Source organism: Trichosurus vulpecula, chromosome 3, assembly GCF_011100635.1.
Source record: "Trichosurus vulpecula isolate mTriVul1 chromosome 3, mTriVul1.pri, whole genome shotgun sequence".
In the NCBI taxonomy this organism is placed as follows: domain Eukaryota; kingdom Metazoa; phylum Chordata; class Mammalia; order Diprotodontia; family Phalangeridae; genus Trichosurus; species Trichosurus vulpecula.
This window is the reverse complement of record NC_050575.1, coordinates 161,212,051-161,231,014: the sequence shown is the minus strand read 5'-3', so window position 1 is coordinate 161,231,014 and position 18,964 is coordinate 161,212,051. Positions and strand designations below refer to the sequence as shown.

The 18,964-nt window shown below is 46.7% G+C and overlaps 1 protein-coding gene across 2 annotated transcripts; it reads left to right on the top strand.

Moving 5' to 3' along the window:
* The first annotated feature begins 2,321 nt into the window (after positions 1 to 2,321).
* AK1 (adenylate kinase 1) lies at positions 2,322 to 17,063 on the top strand. Of its 2 annotated transcripts, XM_036750985.1 has the most exons (8): positions 2,402 to 2,497; positions 4,656 to 4,738; positions 5,990 to 6,028; positions 8,651 to 8,686; positions 10,065 to 10,228; positions 12,603 to 12,719; positions 15,832 to 16,023; positions 16,738 to 17,063. In XM_036750985.1, exons 3-8 carry the CDS (start codon positions 6,022 to 6,024, stop codon positions 16,804 to 16,806), a joined length of 585 nt encoding a protein of 194 aa, XP_036606880.1. In that variant the 5' UTR covers positions 2,402 to 2,497; positions 4,656 to 4,738; positions 5,990 to 6,021; the 3' UTR covers positions 16,807 to 17,063. The 2 variants fall into 2 exon arrangements, with proteins under 2 accessions (XP_036606879.1, XP_036606880.1); XM_036750984.1 differs by lacking the exon at positions 4,656 to 4,738 and having other exon boundaries at positions 2,322 to 2,497.
* The last annotated feature ends 1,901 nt before the right edge of the window (positions 17,064 to 18,964 follow it).

Here is an 18,964-nt window from a genome sequence, read left to right as displayed (position 1 = left end):
GTTCTGGGTAATCCCTTCCTGGCCAGCTGTTAATTCCCTCGGGTACACTCATCCTCTCTGATCCCCTGCTTTGCTTACTGTTCCTGCCCCCGTTGTCTCCTAGATGCTTACTGGAGCTTTCTTTCTCCTTGCTAAATATGGACAGCATCTGTTTCCTCAGAACAGCTGTGAGATTTGTGGGGCAGTAATAGCCAGGCTCCGCTCCTTCCTTTTCCAGGGGTGTTTGGTCCATTTCAGTGTACCTCCCTCACTTCCAAACCATTCACCTATTTCCCATGGAATTTCATCAGTATTTCCAACCTCCCCCTTTCTGTTCAGCCAACCTTCCCTCTTTGTCTAATGTTTGCACGTTGTCAGGGAATAATAAAATCATAGAACATATTGCTGCAAGGGGGCCTAAGAGATCATCTATGTTTTCATTTACAGAGTGGGGCTCCTTGGGCTAGCATCAGGAGTAGTGTTGGATTGGGCTTCTGGCTATGGGGAGAGACCTTGATTTTGGAATTCACCAGAATTGAAATAGCTACTTACGGACTCTCCCTGGCTGAGTGCCAAACTAGTGGGAAGGATTTTGCTGTCATTGGTTTGATGCCCTATTGGCCTTCCTCTTTTGTCAAATTTATCAGTTGCTGAGTCCTCAGTCCATACAGGGGAAACTGAGTTACTAAGAAGTAGAGGATGGAAGTTGAACTCAGCATTTGGCTCCCGGGCAAGCCTCTTCCATGGTGAGAGGGTGAAAGAGGCTCGGAACTGGGAGTTAGAATACTTGCGTTCCAGGTTCTACTTTGCCACCGACTTCGTGATGTTGGATGAGTCATTTCTCTCTGGGCCTGAGTTTATTCATCTATAAAATTAGGTTGGCTCTCTAGAACATTCTAAGATTTCCTAATGTGAAGCTAAAGAAGAGAGAAGCATATATGTTTCCTCTGATATAATTTAATCTTGTTCCTGTCTTAAACCCAAAGACGTCTGATGATTAACCACTAGTTTCAGCTGTGTCTCACGCTCTAAGAGTCTGGATGCCAAAGAGAAGGCTGGAGTAAGATGAACTGAGGATGAAGCTTTTCTATGGCAGTGAACTCAGTTCTCTCTCATTGTCAGTTTTGGAGGCCTCTTACTCAAGTGATCTTAGATTGTAGAAACTTTGGAGCCATATTGGTCTGCCTTGCTGCAGCTGGTCTCTTCAGTCTCTGGACCTAAAAGCTTTTGGCTATCCTTGATGGCTTCCTTCTTCTCAAGTAGGTGTCTACTCTCTGTGGCCCAGAATGACCATAGGCTCTTCTAGAAGCTGAGCTGAAATCGGAAGGAGAGTAGGTACGAATCTTCATCTACACCTCCTTGGCTCAGGGAAATGATTCTAAGAGCTGAGAGTTTGTAAAGCTCTTTGAGGAAAACTATAATTTCCCAGAGCCAAGGAGGAAAACAGGACATTGCTCAATAACTTTATAGAAGAGCAACAGCCTTAAATTTGGGGAGATGAGAAGGAAGAGGACTTGGCTTTAACTTTGTACATATTGTGTTTGTTTCAATGTGTACGACGTGTTGTTTCCCTCAAGCTTCTTGAGGGCAGGGGCTGTTTTTGTCTCTAGTATCTCTAGTGCCTAGCACATAGGTACATAGTTGGCAGTTAATGATTGTTGAGTGAATGAATGTCTGCAGTATTTAGAGGTCCCCAGACTAGAAGTCCATTTTTCGTGGATCCATTCTTTTTCCTCAGGGAGGTATCAGGAACCTATAACAAAAGACCCAGGCTGAGTGTTGGAGCCCCTGAATTCTTGGCTTTGCTTTGCCCCAGACTTTATCTGGCTTTGGGCAAACCACCTGGAAGCTCTGGGCCTTGGTTTTTCCCATCTGTTAAACAGGGACAATTTTGCCTCCAAGGTGAGAAAGCTGGGTAATGCATGATAACCAGGGGAATAAGAAATGTTTCCTCCCTTCAAAGGGGGGACAGAGAGTGGGGGGGAGGCAGACAGAGACAGAGAGATAGAGGCAGAGAGACAGAGAGAAACCCTGGATTGATTGTCCTTCCAAGGCTCTGACAAAAGCAGCGCAAGGAATGGGGACTCTCAGGGCCACCCAGCAGGTAAACAGAGCAAAAGTAGGGACTCCCCAGCCTAATTCACCACTGCTCTCTCACCAAGGTCCTGAGTTCATCTTTTCTCCCAACCTCATCCCTGGGTGGTGCTTGCCCCCTTTATTTATCCAGGTATCTGTCTGCCTCTTGCCTTCTCCGCGGTCCTTTCCCCCTCCCCCCTCTCCTCCCCAGTCTGATGATCCTGCCTCCCTCCCTCCTCCCTTCCCCCTCCCTCCTCCCTCCCTCCATCCCGAGGTGTCCTCGGCGGCGGCGGCGGCTGTCAGAGATCCCCCTCCCAGCATGCCGCGCGCTGTCAGCCTTATATATCTCGATTGGAGCCGCTCCGCGGAAGACGGGCAGGGCAGCGGGCTGTGGGCATCGGGACCGGCCTGCCCCCAGCCGCGGCCAGCAGCCAGCGCCCAGGTCAGTGCGCTCGCAGCTCCCTCCGTCCCTCCAGTGGTTGGAGGGCTCCAGGTCTCCAGCCGCTGCCTCGCTTGTGGACCCTGGCGTGTTTGCGTGCATGCCTAGCTCTGGGTTGGTGTGTGCCTTTCTGCATGGTTGTGCAGCTCTGTGCGTCTGCGTTATTTGTGTCTTTGTGCGTCCCCGTGTGCGCCTATCTCTGGGCATGTGTGTGTGTGCGCGCGCCTCGCGGTGCAGCTCTCCGGGTCTGCACGTTTGTGTCTCCGTGGTCCTGTCTCTGTGTCTGGGCATTCCTGTGTCTCTAGGTGTCTGCAGATCGTCGTATTCTATCTCAATGCTTGCACACTTGTGTTTCCGTCTGCGTGTTTGTGTCTGTGTGTGTGTCTGCGTGGTCCTGTCTCTGTGTTTGGACATTTCTGTGGTTTTGGGTATTTGCAGATCGTCATTTTGGAATCTCTGTGTTTGCGTGTTTGTGTATCCCCATGGGTTTGCATATTTGTGTCTTTACGGGTCTCCTGTCTATGTTTCTGTCTCTGTTTTGCTGTCTCTCCCTCCCCTTCCTTTTCTATACAGTAGCTTCTTTGTGTCACCCTCTGCCCTCTCTCCTCCCAGTAACTGCCTGGCATTGTGTGTGTGTGTGTGTGTGTGTGTGTGTGTGTGTGTGTGTGCCTGTGTATGTTCCCACTGAACCAGGCATGTCCTTCTTGTGTCAGAGGCCTATAGTAGTACGTGTCACAGTGGGACATCCCTCCCCACCCAGGGTTGGGTCTCCCCATGCCAAGCGTGTAGGCACAGGCCCTGAGCCACAGAGGCATGTGAGCTCATGCCAATGTATGGAAGGGCCTCCCAACATGAAGTGTGACTTACCACTACTGTTTGAAAGGTTTATATACTAGACCCATACTGGTGGATGGTTCTGGATATGTTTGGATAAAGTTGGTCTGTTTTGATGAAATCCTGTGTTGATGCAGGTCCTTATACATTTGGTAGAGGAGCTTAGGTTTGAGGGACATGTGTGTCCTAAGCAGGAAAATAGAAACCTGGAGACCAACATGTCCATTGTTGGAAGGGTTGTTGGGTTATCCCTCCCTGGAACCAGTCTGCGTAAGGGTCAGTGAGTTTCCTAGGTCCCTATCAGAGAGCTGGCAGAAGGACTCTCAGGCCCGTGGCATGACCCTAAATATTACAAAAGGGGTTTGGGTGAATATTCTTGTGGCCAAGCAGCTCTGGTTATTCGAAACACATATCTGTGCCCCTGTGGAAGGAGCCGTAGGGGTGAGGTGGGACGAGGGATTCCTAGCCTTTTATGGGAGCTAGGTCAGCCATAAGAATTCCCTGGGAATGGGGCATGGGGAGTAGGAAGCTTACTTATGGAAATGGGTCTCCTGCTTTCCTTTCATCTTTGCTTAACTTTAGTGGACCAATGGAATGCTCCCCTAACCCCAACTGCCGGCAGGGAGCAGAGAAAATAGTGGGTGAAGCTGAGGTGCATTGTCAATGGAGAATCAGATCTCAGACAAGTCATCAAGGCTTTTCCTGAATTTCCTCATTTGTGAAAAGAAGACATTTGGGCAAGATGGTCTTTAAAGTCCCCTCCATTTCTAACTTTCCATTACTTAGGTAACTTGGGAGCCTGAGATGGTGTGTCTCACTTGTTCCCTAGCTCTCAGTTTTCCTGGGGATGCGGGTGGGGGCTCCACTTCGGAAGCTCTGGCTTGAGAGAAAGGTAGACTCAAGGCCTTCCTAGTAATGTAGGTCATAGCAAGACTGGAGCTCTCCTCTGGTTTGGGGAAAAGAGTGGTGAAGTTGGAGTCCTGTGATCTAAGTGTAAATCCTGGCTCTGCCACTTCTATAACCTCAGACTAACCTCTCCAGGCTTTAGCTTCTTTATCTGTAAAATGAATAGACTGGACTAGATAACCTTAAAAGGTCCTTTCCTGCTCCAAATCTGTTTTCTCTTCTTTGCCCCTTCATTGGGCCTTCTCAAGGGGAGTCCTCCCCAAGTCAAGTCTACACTTGTCACCTCTCTTCGGGGCTCTGGGAAGCCCCTCATCCTTAGTCCATTCTTAGATCAGGCTGCTGCCTTATTAGGACTGGGCTCTGGGAGTGTAACCTAAGCCCCTCTAGAACATTTAACTCACATGCCCATCCCACCACACAGGTGCCCTATACTCTGAGTTATTTTGAGCTGAAGAAGCTTCAGGCTACCAGAGGATTCAGCTGTCTTGGGGCAGGAGGACTACGGTAGGATACTCCCCAAGGGGCTAAACTGTTGCTGAGAACTGCCTGGGAATTTTAGCCCCCGCGCTTAGACTTCGAGTTAGACGGCACCTTAGAGGTCATCTAGTCCAACACCCTCGTTTTTCAGATGGGGAAACTGAGGTCTAGAGAGTTGAAATGCTGCTTCTGGTGTAGTAGGGATAGGGGATTGGAGTTTCCTCCTAGCCACCCAGGCTGGCAATTGAGAGATAGGATGGGCCTTGTAGGTGGGAAACACTAGCTCCCCGCCCTTCGGCACATTAGGTACGTTGCCACAATGCCATAGCTATAATAAGGAATATTTTTATCTGGGGAAAACCAGTTTAAGATATTAAGGTATTCCTTATTTTATGGGGAATGGAGTAGAGGTAATGCTGGCATAGAGAGTGTATCTGTGCTGTAAGAGAGGATGCTCTGGGAGGCCCCAAAGGAGAGGTATCATGGCAGCAGGATGCTGGGGGTGTGGAGATGGGACATTGTATTGGGTGGCAGGGGACCACCATTGCCCAGGAGAGGAAGCTCCTTAGATGTTGGGACCCAGGGCCAAAATCTCATTCATCCCATCTCAGTTATGAGTGTATATTCAATGCCAGAATTTTCAGCTCAGGCTGCTGCTTCCGCTCCCTTCCTGTCCACCTCAAAGAAAAGTAGTTAGCCTTTATTTTCTGACTCTCATGCCCTGGCCTTGGGGAACACACATGGAGCCAGGGGAATGGAGGAACTGTTTGCTTTGAGAGAAGAGGTGTTAGTTATGGTGGTGAGGCCTCTCAGGTATACCTCTGACGCTCTTCAGTTCCTCAGAAGATGTCTCTGAGGCAGAGGAAATGGCACCCTTAGCCCCAGGCCTAATCTGTCCGTCCCTTTGGGGCAGGGGGAGGGAAATTTGTCTTTCCTTGTCCTCTGCCCTTTGCCTAGGGGGAAGTTGGCCACTGACTCTGGGCTTGGGAGTGGTAATTAAGGGCATCTATTGAACCAAAGCTCTGGTCTTTTTTGGCGGGGGGGAGTTTGACCTGTTGGGGAGGAGGAAAGGGCCAGCTAAGGGGAATCAAGAGAAATAGGAACCTAGAGGGTCAGAATCAGTCATTCCTGGGCTGTAAATTAATCAAGGTTGGGATTAGGGAGGATTCAGGGAATGGGGGATATGTCCTCCTAGGGGAGCCTGATTCTGGGTCTGGTTTTGGCTAGAGGCTGCATCTCTCCATGGGATCTCTCTCACCTTTTTTTTTTATCTTACAGCCTGAAGAGTGCAGCAGGCCAAGCTCAGCAGAATGGAAAGTAGGTGCCACTCCTTGAACTTTCGGACACCTCTGCTTGCTGTGTGGCCTTTCCAGGCCTCGGTTTTTTCATCTATAAAATAATGGGTTTGGGCCAGATTGCTTCTAAGGTCCTTTGTAGAGCTAACATTCTGTAGTGCAAAACTTTTTCCTCCCTGTGGCTTCTTAACCACTCTATTTAGTCATTCCCTGCAACGAGGCAGGTCCATAGATCCAGAAAAAGGGGAGGCAGTCTGATTCGGTGGAAAGGGTGACTAGGACTTGGGAAATGTAGGTTTTGTTTCTGGCTCTGTCGTTACTAGCTGTGTGACCTTAGGGAAATCACCTTCCCTCTCTGGGCCTTAGTTTTCCTAGCTGTAAAATGCAGGGGATAGACTAGATGATCTCTTTTTATTTTTGGAGGGGGGAAGGCAGGGCAATTGGGGTTAAGTAACTTGCCCAAAGTCACACAGCTAGTGTGTCAAGTATCTGAGGCTGGATTTGAACTCAGGTCCTCTTGACTTCAGGGCTAGTGGTCCACTCGCTGCACCACCTAGCTGCCACCTAGCTGCCTCCTAGGTGATCTCTTTAAGAGCCCTTTTAGCTCTTCCTCTGCGAATGTCTGTGTGGTGACAGGAGGCACATTGGGGGAGGGATGGGATATCATGGGCCACCATTGGACAGTGCTTCTCTGGGATTTCCTTCTACCTCTGAGATCCTTAGCTCACGGAGCAACCAGCTACTGGGAGCAGGGATGGGAGAGAGGAGATAGGGTGGCTTTTTTGCCATGTGCCCCACAGGGGCAAAGTTAATTTTAGAAACTGTGATTAGGAGACCTCTCAGTGTCTCCTGGGAACTCAACTCCCCCAGGACCCACCTCCTCCAGATGGTATTTATAGACTCCGCTCCTTCTCTGGCAAAAGGTGGGGAGAGAGAGACAGGGCCACAGAGACAAGAGACACACCAAGACTTAAAAAGAGAGAAAGTCGCTTAGAGATTTAGCTAGAGAGGCCTGATGATCCTCCTCCCATCTCACTGGACTGCATCCCTACCCACATTCCCCAGCAGGACCACGTGTTTTGCTAAGGAGGAGTTGGGCTGGCCTTACCTCCCTCACTCTAGGCTCTGGGCCTAGGACCAGCTAAGACTCTTAAAGGAGCCACAGCTTTTTCCATTGCTGTTGTGTCTGGTCCATCTTGAATAGGGTCTTCATTTACAAAAGTTTGTTCTGTTAGCTCTTGGACTCACCGGAAGAATCCATTTTAATCTCTGCTTCCAGGTACATATCCGTTAGTGAGGGGAGCACAGGAGCAAATCACTGAAGCTCTCTGGGCCCTGAGGATCATAAAATTACAGGACTGGGAGATGGAAGGCACCTTAGAGATGACTTTGTCCAATCCTTTTATTTTACAGATGGAGAAACTGAGGCTGAATGACTTGCTTAAGGTCACACAGATAGTAAGGAGTAGAGCTGGGATCTGAAGTCAGATCTTTTGAATATAAATCTAGTATTCTTTCTACTATACTTCCCTACCTCAGTTTCCCCAAATGTGGAATAGGAATTTTAGGGAGTATTGTGAAGAATTCAGGATAATGGATATGATAGCGCCTTGATCCTCATGCTAGTGCTGTACAAACATAAGAGATGTGAGTTGCTGGGGTCTTACATTTCATCTGCAGAAGATGTATGTCCAGAAAGAATGAGGAAGCTATTCTGTGGTGCTCACACAGAATCTCCAGAGTCCTAGAGATAAATTTGCCTACAAGGAAAATCAGTTTCTTCTTCCTTGATTACATTCAGCAGCCCCACTCTGTGGTCCTCATGACCCACCCTTCTGGCATCCCTGGGCAGGATCTGGAGTCTCAGAAAGATGGTGCAATTCCTCCTGCCACCCAGGAAATGACAGGACACCGAAAGTCAGAAAAGCGCTTATCCTGATGGCATGCTCAGCCCCTCCCCCAGGATTAGATTCTAGAATGTGAAAATTGGGAAGTGTCCTCAGTGGCCAGCTCATCCCCTGACACCTGGGCCGCTGCCTGCAGGCCTGCTAGATCACATACTTAGAGCTGATCTGCTGGGTGGAAGTCCTTGGCACTGTGGCCCGAGAAGGGCCCTCAGTTGGCATTAGATCCTCTGTTCCTTGAAGACTGTAGCTTTAATTCTTGCATCCCTGCCCACCTCAACACAGAGACCACAGAGTTAGACTGGGCCTAGGGCCGAGGTCTTCACCACACCCCTCCATTCCCCAGCAACTGTTTCTATGGGAACATGTGTTGTAGCCTGCCAATATCTCCTTCCACCTCACCCTTCCCACAAACTGGGCAATCCTGGGGGGGGGAGTGCTGAGGCAGGAAGGGGACAGGCCCAAGGCCTGGCATAAGAACGGAGTGGGGGTTGGGGAGAAGAGGGATGGGCAGAGAAAGGGGCCGTGAGATTAAGGGAAGTGCCGAGGAATCGGAACCAAGATTGGGACATGGGGTCTTGCCTCTCTAAAGAAAACACCAAAGTAGATGACTCAGCTAAAGGTATCCTTGGCCCCTTTTTCCGCGTTCTTGGTCTGGCTACCGCTTTGCTGTTGCCCCCAAGCCCTTTGCTCGTCCCACCGTGCTTCTGTCTAATTTCTTTTCTTTTCCTCATCCACAGAGAAACTGAAGAATAGCAAGATCATCTTTGTGGTGGGTGAGTTGGAGGAGGGTTGGATTGGGAATCTGGGGCTGTCTGTACTCAGGCTGGGCTGGGGCTTCTGCTCTTCCCTAACAATGCCACCAAGGCTGCATGTCCACAATGAGCCTGGGAGTGAAGCGAGGAGATGGCTAGTGTGGTCTCATGGGGTACAAAGAACTGGACTTCTTTCTTTCTTTCCTTGATGACATTCAGCAGCCCCACTCTGTGGTCTTCCTTCCTTCCTTCCTTCCTTCCTTCCTTCCTTCCTTCCTTCCTTTCTTCCTTTCTTCCTTCCTTTTTCTTCCTTTCTTTTTTCTTTCTTCCTTCCTTCTTTCTTCCTTCCTTCTTTCTTTCTCTTTCTTTTTTTCTTTTCTTTTCTTTCTTCCTTCCTTCCTTCTTTCCTTCCTTCTTCCTTCCTTCCTTCCTTCCTTCCTTCTTTCTTTCTTTCTCTTTCTTTTTTCTTTCTTTTTCTTTTTTTCTTTCTTTCTTTCTTCTTTCTTTTCTTTCTTTCTTTCTTTCTTTCTTTCTTTCTTTCTTACTTTTTTCCTTCCTCCCTCCCTCCCTCCCTCCCTCTCCCTTCCCTCCTTCCTTCCTTTCTTTCTTTCTTTCTTTCTTTCTTTCTTTCTTTCTTTCTTTCTTTCTTTCTTTCTTTCTTTCCTCTTTTCTTTTTCTGGAGGCAATCAGGGTTGACTGACTTGCCTGGGGTCACACAGCTAGTAAGTGTCTGAGGCAGAGAGAACTGAGTTTCAGTCCTGTCTCTGCTGCATTGTGTGACTTTGGCCAAGTCATTTGACCTCATAGAGTCTCAGTTTACTTCTCTGTAAAAGGGGTCATATTGTATTATCTATTTCACAAGGTTGCTATGAGGAAAACCCTTTGCAATTTATCAAATGCTACATAAATGTTAGTCATCATGTCAACAAGCATTTATTAGGAGCTCACTATGTGCCAGGTATTATACTAAGCATTGGGGAGATGCAGAATCGGAAAAATGAGGTCCCTGCCTTCAAGGAGCTCACGATCTAATGGGTGAGACAACATGCAAACAACTTCATACGTACAAGATATGTGCAGTGTAAATGGGAGGTGATCTCGGAGTGAAGATGGGGTGGGGACCAGGAAAAACCTCTTGTAGAAGCTAGGATTTGAGCTGAATCCTGGAGCCAGGGAAGCCGGGAGGTGGAGGTGAGGACAGCCAGTGAAAAGGCACAGAGTTGGAGTGTCCTTATTCTAGCCCAGGCTCTGCCTCTTTCTGTGTGACCCTGGGCAAGCTATTCATTTCTCCTCTGAGCTCCAGTTTCTATACCTGTAAAATGAAGGGGCTGGACTGTAACATCTCTAAAAATCTCTTCCAGCTATGACGTTTGGGGACGGGTGTCTATGGTTCTTTTAGGTGGACCAGGCTCAGGGAAGGGGACCCAATGTGAGAAGATTGTTGAGAAATATGGCTATACACATCTATCCACTGGAGATCTCCTGAGGGAAGAAGTCAAATCTGGTTCTGATAGGGGCAAGAAACTGTCAGAAATCATGGAGAAAGGACAACTGGTACCCTTGGTAAGAAGCGATTGTGGGGGAGGAGGTGAGGAGGGGTGTTGGCACGAGGGGACTACAGGCCAGATATCAACTGCAGCCTGGGGACAGGGTTCACTTACAGCAAACTGGAATGTAGCTTGTGCCTGTATTCTAGGTGCTTTGTGGTGGTTGGGGTATTGGGCAGATGTCATCATTGATGCATATGAACACTCCCCACTGCCACTTCCCCCAGGGCGGAGTAAGATGCTGCCAGAAGAAGAAGGAAAGTTCTGATTTTTTCTCTCATTCCTCTATCCTGCAGGATTATAGAGTAATCAGTTCATTTCTCTGAACCTTGGTTCGTTCTCTCTTAAATGGGATAATGCACACCCCTGTCCTTGGCACAGTTGTTACAAGTGTCAAATGAGATATGATAATGTGAAATATACTATAGTGAATTTGGGGTCTATCATCATTTCAGATCACAACCTAGTCACCCCTTCTTGCCTTCTCAGGTTCTTGTCCATGTTCACCTAGGGGCTTTCCTCTAAGTCTTTTTCCATTTCGTGGGCACCAATGAAGTATTCAAGCCGTCCATATGTCATCTTTCACTCTTGATACATGACTGGCCCACCTCTTTTTCTGATTCTACGTTTCCTCACCAAGACCCTTTATTACTCTCCTTGTGTAAGAGTCATCCTAGGAAATATGCATCAGGCTGTTCACACCCATTCTGCATCTGTCCCCTGATGTTTGGATTACACTGAACCTTGATCCTTCAGTGATTGTACTATTCACAATGATTGATCATCCCCAGGAACATATTTGGTTTTTTTTAAAAGAAAGTTAGGTTTTAGGGTTGGGAAGCAGCTTGGGATTATTAAAAGTACTGCAGCAACCTCCCAAGTGGCATCATGCCTACTTCTCTTGCTCCTTTCAATCTGGGCCCAACTCGATGTCCATCTGTAGCATCTTTGCCAGATCTCTGTTCTGATGTGCTAGCTAAATGAATGCTTGGCCTTCCAATTGCATATCATAGCTATGATTTTTCATCCTAGCTTTTCTGATATGGATTATTAGGCAAGTTTCTTTTGAGCCATCATTGATTTCATCGAGGGGACCCTGCATTGTTAAATTGAATACATTGCAGTTCAGCAAGCATTTCTTAAATAACTAATGTTGTGTTAGGCACTGAGTTAGGTGCTGCATATATAAAGACAAAGGTGAGACAATGCCTATCCTTAAGCTATAATCTGTTGAATGTTCTGGGGATGGAAAAGCATTATATAAATAGTGAACATGCCATTGACCTGTTAGGGATATCTTTTTTGGGTATATGTTGTCTAGACTTGAGATCTCATCTGGGTAGGGCACTCCCAGTGGAGAAGAACCTTCCACTGATGCAGGTCAGCAATTTTTCTGTCATTTAATTGTCCTAGAGAGTTGCCTGGTGCATCAAGGAAGTTAAGTGATGTAGCTATGATCACACAGCTAGTACTTGTCGGAGGTGGGATTTGAATCGAGGTCTTTCATACTCCAAGGATGGTCCTCCATCTACTATACCACAATGCCTCTCATGGTAGGGGTTAATAATCAATCAGTTAATGATAGACAACAAATAATTATTACTATTAATCATTATTATTGCTACTGTCCAAATACCCTTAGGTAGAGAGGGGAAATAAATAGGTGGGGGTGAAACCAGGAGAGCAAAAGGACAGAGGAAAAAGGAGGCAGAGCAATCAATGATCCTCAAAATTTTTGCTTTAGGATTTGCTTCTGAAAATGAATCCATCAGCAGCTCTTTTGTGAGCCTAACTTTATTCTGTGTCGGACGCTGTGCTGGGAGAAGGAGAATCTGCTTATAACTTAGTTGGGGAAGAGGCAGAAGCCCAAACTAGACAGAATATAATTCACGTTTAAACCATGTGGTATAGACAGTAAGTATTTCATTTCAGAGGATGAAGGGCTAGGTGTGGTTCATAGTGACTTTCCTGAGCTGTGGTCCAGCCTCAGCTGGGCTTCAGGATACCTTGGATTTAGAGAAGTACAAAAGAGAGGATAGGAAACGGGGCAGCAGGTGTGAGAAAAGACCAAGGACCTCTTTAAGAGGATACAAAAAGGCTGCCGGGCATCCAGGTGGTACAGTGGATACAGAGGAAGATATCTTCCTGAGTTCAAATCTGGCCTTAGATACTTACTAGCTGTGTGACCCTGGGCAAGTTACTTAACCCTGTTTGCCTCAGTGTCCTCATCTGTAAAATGAGCTGGAGAAGGAAATGGCAAACCATTTTGGTATCTTTGCCAAGAAAACCCCAAATGGGGTCACAAAGAGTCTGACACAACTGAACTCACATATCTTTTCTCGTTGTCAATTCTTTCCCCCTCCCTTCTGCTCCCTTCCACTCTCCCCCAGGATACCGTGTTAGATATGCTCAGAGACGCCATGGTTGCCAAGGCTGAGACATCCAAAGGCTTCTTGATAGATGGCTACCCTCGGGAAGTGAAGCAGGGAGAAGAATTTGAAAAGAAGGTAAGGTGGGCTTGGGTGCTGTGTGGCTTCCTGCTGATGCTTGACATATGGGGCTCAGTGTGGAAGAGATATGTGGAAGAGCATGTTTTGGGAAGGTGACCAAGGGGCTAATGGCACCCTTGCCCCACAGTTGGCAAGACTCACAAGATTCTCTGCTCCCCTTGGCACGGTTAGGCTGTGGGAAGGAGCCCGGCTACACCAACCAGGAGGGCATTTCTGTTGCTAATTGTATTTCCTTTCACATCTTGGCTCATATTATCATTAGGTGATACCCTGGAATTGGCCACAAGTCAATGGGCCAGTCTGCATGATAAAAAAAAAAAAAACAAAACCTGAGGCACTCCAAAAAAAGTGCCCCGCTTTCACTAACAGGCAGTTAGGTGGCATAGTGGATGATAGAACACTTGACCAATAGTCCCGAAAGACCTGAATTTGAATCTGGCTTCATACTGACACAAGCTGTGTGACCTTGAGCAAAAAATTACTTGGAACCTGCTTGCCTCACTTTCCTCGTTTGTAAAATGGGCATGGGGCAGCTAAGTAACACAGTGGATAGAGCACAGGCCCTGGACCCCCAAGAGGACCTGAGTTCAAATCCAGCCTAAGACATTTACTAGCTGTGTGGGCAAGTCTTTAACCCTGATTGCCTCCAAAAAAAAAAAGAAGATGAAAATAATAATAATGCCTGTTTCCCAGGGTAATTGTGAGGGTAAAATGAGACAATATTTGTTAAAGTGCTTTGTAAACTTTAAAATCCTTATACAAATGCTTATAATACCCCGCTATCGCCACTGCTAAGCGCTCAGCCTGGATTTGGCTTTTAACATCATATGTTTAAAGTCCCTTCGGTCTCGAACACTGCCATTTTGTCTGTGTTTTGTGAAATACAAAGAACATTTAAATGTTGATTTACAGGGGCCCTCATAGAGAGGGCAGTATGGAGTAGTGGATGGAGAGCTGACTTCAAAGATAAGAAAACCTGGCTTCAAGTCTCACCCTTAATATATACAGGTTTTTCAGCCCTGGGCCCTTAACCTCTCAGAAGCCCCAGACAAGTTTCTAAAGACTCTAAATCCTAGCTACTCTGCCTTGGAGTTTCCTCATTAAGAGTTCCTTACAGCAGTGAAATTACAGGTTAGGGACCAAAACCAAATCCCCACAACAGACTATAAGCTCCCTGAGGGCAGGGACTTGTTCCATTTTGCTTCTATATCCCCCACCGTGCCTAGCACAACGCTCTTGGTTTTTAAATAAATGCTCATTGAATTGACTGGAAGCTGGACATTCTCCATTTCTGTCTCAAGTGGTTTTCCCTCCCCTGGACACAAGAGGGTACTGTGGTCACTTAGATTTTCTCCTTGGAGAAAACCAGGAGAGAGTCTTGGTGATCTCACGTCCAGGATGGCGGCCGCCCGTCCCACCCAAACAGCTCCGTGGTTATGTAAAGCTGCTGGGCTTTGGCTGAGCCCGCTCCTTCCAGCACCGCACGTCTTTACTCCTGCATTCCCAGAGTAATGGCTCCTCTCTATATTGACTTGTAGACAGTTCTTGCCTTCAGTTTCTGTGTAAGCTTTCCAATCCTTAATTGTATCGTTTCTTCACCAGCTGAATAATATAACTTACCTGGGGTCACATTCATGCAACTCAACATAATCTTACATCATTTGGGTGTCTGGATGTTATAACCTATGGCCCTGAATACACTGTTGAAGAATTTGCCAAGCACGCAGTCTTGTGGCCAATCCAATTCAATTTAATGATCATTTATTAAAGATCCATTTATATGCCAGGCACTGTGCTGGTTATTAGGGATACACATTTAAAAAATGAAAATGAGTTCCTTCCTTTAAGGAGCTTATACTCCAATGTTAAGATCACACTCCATAGAAGACAGGCAACATCAATGCAGTGGGTTGATGGGGCCGTGAATTGGTACATCCTTCCTTCCTGGAAAGCAATGCCGAACTATGTCCAGAAAGTTACTAACCAGTGCCCTTTGACCCAGCAATATCATTATCAGGCCTATACCTCTAGGAGAGATAAACAAAGGGGAGAAGGACCCATGTGTACAAAACTACTTATGGCAGCTCTTTATGTGGCAGCAAAGAACTGGAAACTAAAAGGAGGTCCTGAGCAATGGCTAAACAAATTAAGATATATGAATGTAACAGAATACTAGTGTGCTGTAAGAAATGAGGAAAGGAGAGGTTCCAGGGAAGACTTGTAGGGACTGATGCAGAGTAAAATGACCAGAACTAGGAGGACAATTTAGACTATAACATTAGCATTGGAAGAATGAAGCCAAAGACTCCCAATGACCAACCATGATGAACTCAGAGGTAGAGGCATAGCCAATATGGGAATTTGTTTTGTTTGACTATGCTTCTTGGATAGCAGAGTTTTGTTTTTCTTTTCCTTTTTTCCATTAGGAGGAAGAAGAAATAAGGGGCAGGGGGACGGAGGAGGGAATGCACATTTACATAGCGCTTCCCATGTGCCTGGCATTGTGCTAGCACTTTTATAAGTATTATCTCATTTGATCCTCACAGCAATCCTGGAGCAAACACTTGAGGAAATGAGACAAACAGAAGTTAAGTGACTCGTCCAGGGTCACATAGCTAGTAAGTGTCTGAGGTCGGATTTTGAACTCGGGTTTTCTTGACTCCAAGCCCAGTGCTCTTTCCAACTGTGCCACTAGCTGCCTCATAAAAAAGTTTGATAATTGAAAAAAAGTTAAATCATACCCCATAATGAGCCTAATCATCATAGTGTTAATGGATGAAACCTGAGGGTTTAGAATCAGAAAACCTGATAATGAACCTCAGTTCTGCTGTTTACCTTGGCAAAGGCCTCTGATTTTCTCACTTTGTAAAATAAGGGGGATTGGACCAGATGATCTCAAAAGTTCCTTCCAGCCTTAGGTCATCTGATCCTATTATAGCCGCAGATACCAAATGTCACAAGAGAAATGCTCTGGGACTAAAGACATGGAAGTTCAGAGAGGTTTGAATGATTTATTCAGTGTCACCCAGCAAGCTGGTACAATGAGGAGTAGAACCCAGAGCTTCTCTGTCCTGATTCCCTACCCCTTTTCTTCTCCTTGTCTCCCTAGATTGGCTCCCCTACACTGTTGCTCTATATAGATGCTGGCTCAGAAACCATGGTGCAAAGGTTGCTGAAACGAGGGGAGACCAGTGGACGAGTAGATGATAATGAAGAGACCATCAAGAAACGGCTGGACACCTACTACAGTGCCACAGAGCCAGTCATCAAATTTTATGAGGGGCGGGGCATTGTGCGCAAGGTGAGGGTCTGGAGGTTGGGGTGGCAGAGCCCTGGTGTATGTCCCAGGGGGCCTTGGAAGCATCAAGGATGGGTTGGGAGACACTAGGCCCAGATCAAGAGCAGAGAAGAGGAAGAAGGCAAAGCCAGGGCCCAGAGGGAGGAGGAGAGCTGGCTCTTGGCCCCTCTGGATATTAGTTCCTTTAGGTAGGCCTATAGGATTAGAGCTGGAAGGGGCTGTCTAACTTCCTGGTTTTACAGTTGGGGAAACTGAGATTCAAAGAACTTAAGTAATTTACCCAGGGTCCCCTAGCTAAGTAAGTATCAGAACCGGAATTTAGGTCTGGGCCTCTTGAATGCAGGCCCTGAAAGCTGTTTTCCACCATACTCCATTGCCTCTCTGGTTTTTGTGATTGTGAACTACCCCACCCAAGTCTTCAAAACATCAAGTTAAAAAGATTAACTAGTCCCTTCTCTTGATTCTGTCCCTAACCACTATATGATGGTCTCAGGAGAAAGAGGTTACCATCTCCCCCCCACACATAGAGGTTTTTTGTGATATCAAACCTAAATCCCTCTTGTTTGTCTCACATACCAGATATGGGTGGGGTGGGGTGGGATGGGGTAAAGATATGGACCTTTTAGCCCTGCCTGCCTCAGAGAAGTCCTTCAAGGCCACTGGTTCAATACCCTGGGTTTCCAAGGTCAGTCTAACAACCCTTCTGTCTTCCCACAGATCAATGCCGAAGGCTCAGTGGAAAGTGTCTTTGAAGAAGTCTGTACCCATCTGGATGCCCTGAAGTAATGGGGTTTGGAAAACCCCAGTCATCTCCCCTATTTCAGAGAAACTCATCTCCCCCACTCCTCCAAGCTCAAGACAGGAGCAGCTGCCCCTCCTGCTTGCCCTTCCTAGCTCCTCCCCCGCCTAGCTCTGAGCTCTGCTCAGACAGAGGAAGTGGCTTTATCCTGTTTTCATGGACACAACTTCACTAAAGGCATCTCCAAGGACATTTGGTTTTGGTTCTTTGATTCAAAGTAAAGTTCACTGACAATGTACCAGCATTCCCCACCTCCAGCATGAGCTTTCTTCTTTTCCTTCAGCCAGGGGCAAGAATTTTCTGCCTGATCCTCTCCACCCCTACCCCACCCCCTTCAGCCTTGTAGCTAGAGTGGTCAATGGAAGGGTGGACATTGCACTACTTTGCTCCCGAGCCCAGTAGGGACGACCCATAGTTACTTCCTCCCATCCATCAGCATCGTTCTCCCTGAACACCCACTGTAACCACATGATAGTGGAAAGAGTTAGGGAGTCAGGAATGGGTTCTGTCTCTATCACCGTCTAGTTGTATGACCTTAGCTTTCCCCATCTGTAAAATGGAAGGACAGGATCTGATGATTTTTGAAGGTCCCTGCCAACTCTGAAATTCTGTGACCTCTGTTCACAGAAATTGGGGATCAAAGCCCAGGGACAAATGGTGGGACCTTCACTTTTCTCCTTAGCAGGGAGGCAGTGGTGGTGGGGATGATGCTGGAAAGATAGACCCTCAACTCGTGGTCTAGCCTCCTAGAGATAGGTTGATGGGTTTTTTTTTTTTGGCAAGTGGAGAAGCATCCATAGAACCATTTGCATAGTACCTTGGGGTGGGGGGCATAGACAGGGAGTTAGTTGTTCCGGTCTCTGTTGTATTAACATAAACTTCCCTAGGACTTGCCACCTCCTCAAGGTGTTGTACTAGATGTCGCCTCTCAATACTTTCCACTTTCTTACCACTCATTCACTCTCAGCCCTTTAAAGTATAATTTCTATTCCAATCACTGTCCTGAAATAGAATGTGTCATGTTCTGCTGGAAATAACATTGGTTATGGAATCTGAGGGCCTGGATTTGAGACCTGGCACTGCCGCCATGTGACTGGAGACAAATCCCTTTCCATCTCTAGGTCTTAGTTTCCACTTTTACAAAATCAGAGAGCTGGACTAATGATCTCTCCCAGCTTTAAATCCTGTGATTTCCTCCAATGATCTCTTTTTTAAAACAATGTTTTATTAATATCTTTAGATATCACCTATATTTCCCAATATGTCTTTCCACTCTTCCCTTCCCAGAGCCATCCCTTATAACAGAGAGGGGGGCAGGGGAGGGGGGGAAAGAGAGAGAGAGAGACAGACAGACAGAGAGAGACAGAGAGACAGAGAGAGAGAGAGTCTGATTATCTGCATTGTTCCATACCTCTGAACAAGGGTGGAGGTGCTTTGGTGCTTTCTCATATCTCATCTTTGGGGACAAGTTTGATCATTATAACTTTGCTACATTCATTTTCAGTTGTTTTACTACTGTTGAGCTCTCTGTTTACATTGCAGTCATTTTGTGGTACACATTGTTTTCTTGGTTCCACCTACCTCGCTTTGCATCAGTTCATATAAATCTTCGGAGCTGTGATGTATGCATCAGCAATGACTTCTTAATGACCCCAGCCTGCATCCTTCTTGACATCTGCAGCTTTTGAATTCTCCTTATCACTCCACAGTTCTTGATAGTCTCTCCTCTACTGGTCCTTTTGCCTCTGACAACTTTTCTGGTTGTCCTTCACTATTTCGTAAGCTTCTTACCCTTCTACATTTAAGTGTGGCTGCCTTTCCTCAGCTTGGTTCTCTATTTTTCTTCCTTAGTGATCTCCACTCTTATGGCTTTTAATTATCACCACTTTCCAGATGGACTTTTAAGTATAATTTAGGTTCTTCAGCGAGCTCCATTTCTTACAGCCTGCTAGATATCTTTATCTTTATGATTTCGAAAGTCTTTATCATCCCTAAAATTCTGGACTCTGTATTCTTATTTAGGGAGGGAGAAGAGGAGTTGGATGACTCTCCGAAGAACAGCGGCCTACTTGTTTCAAACCCAACATGAAGTGATCTCATCCTCATCCCCTCCAAATCCGCATCACCCCTCTTTCCAACTTCCTT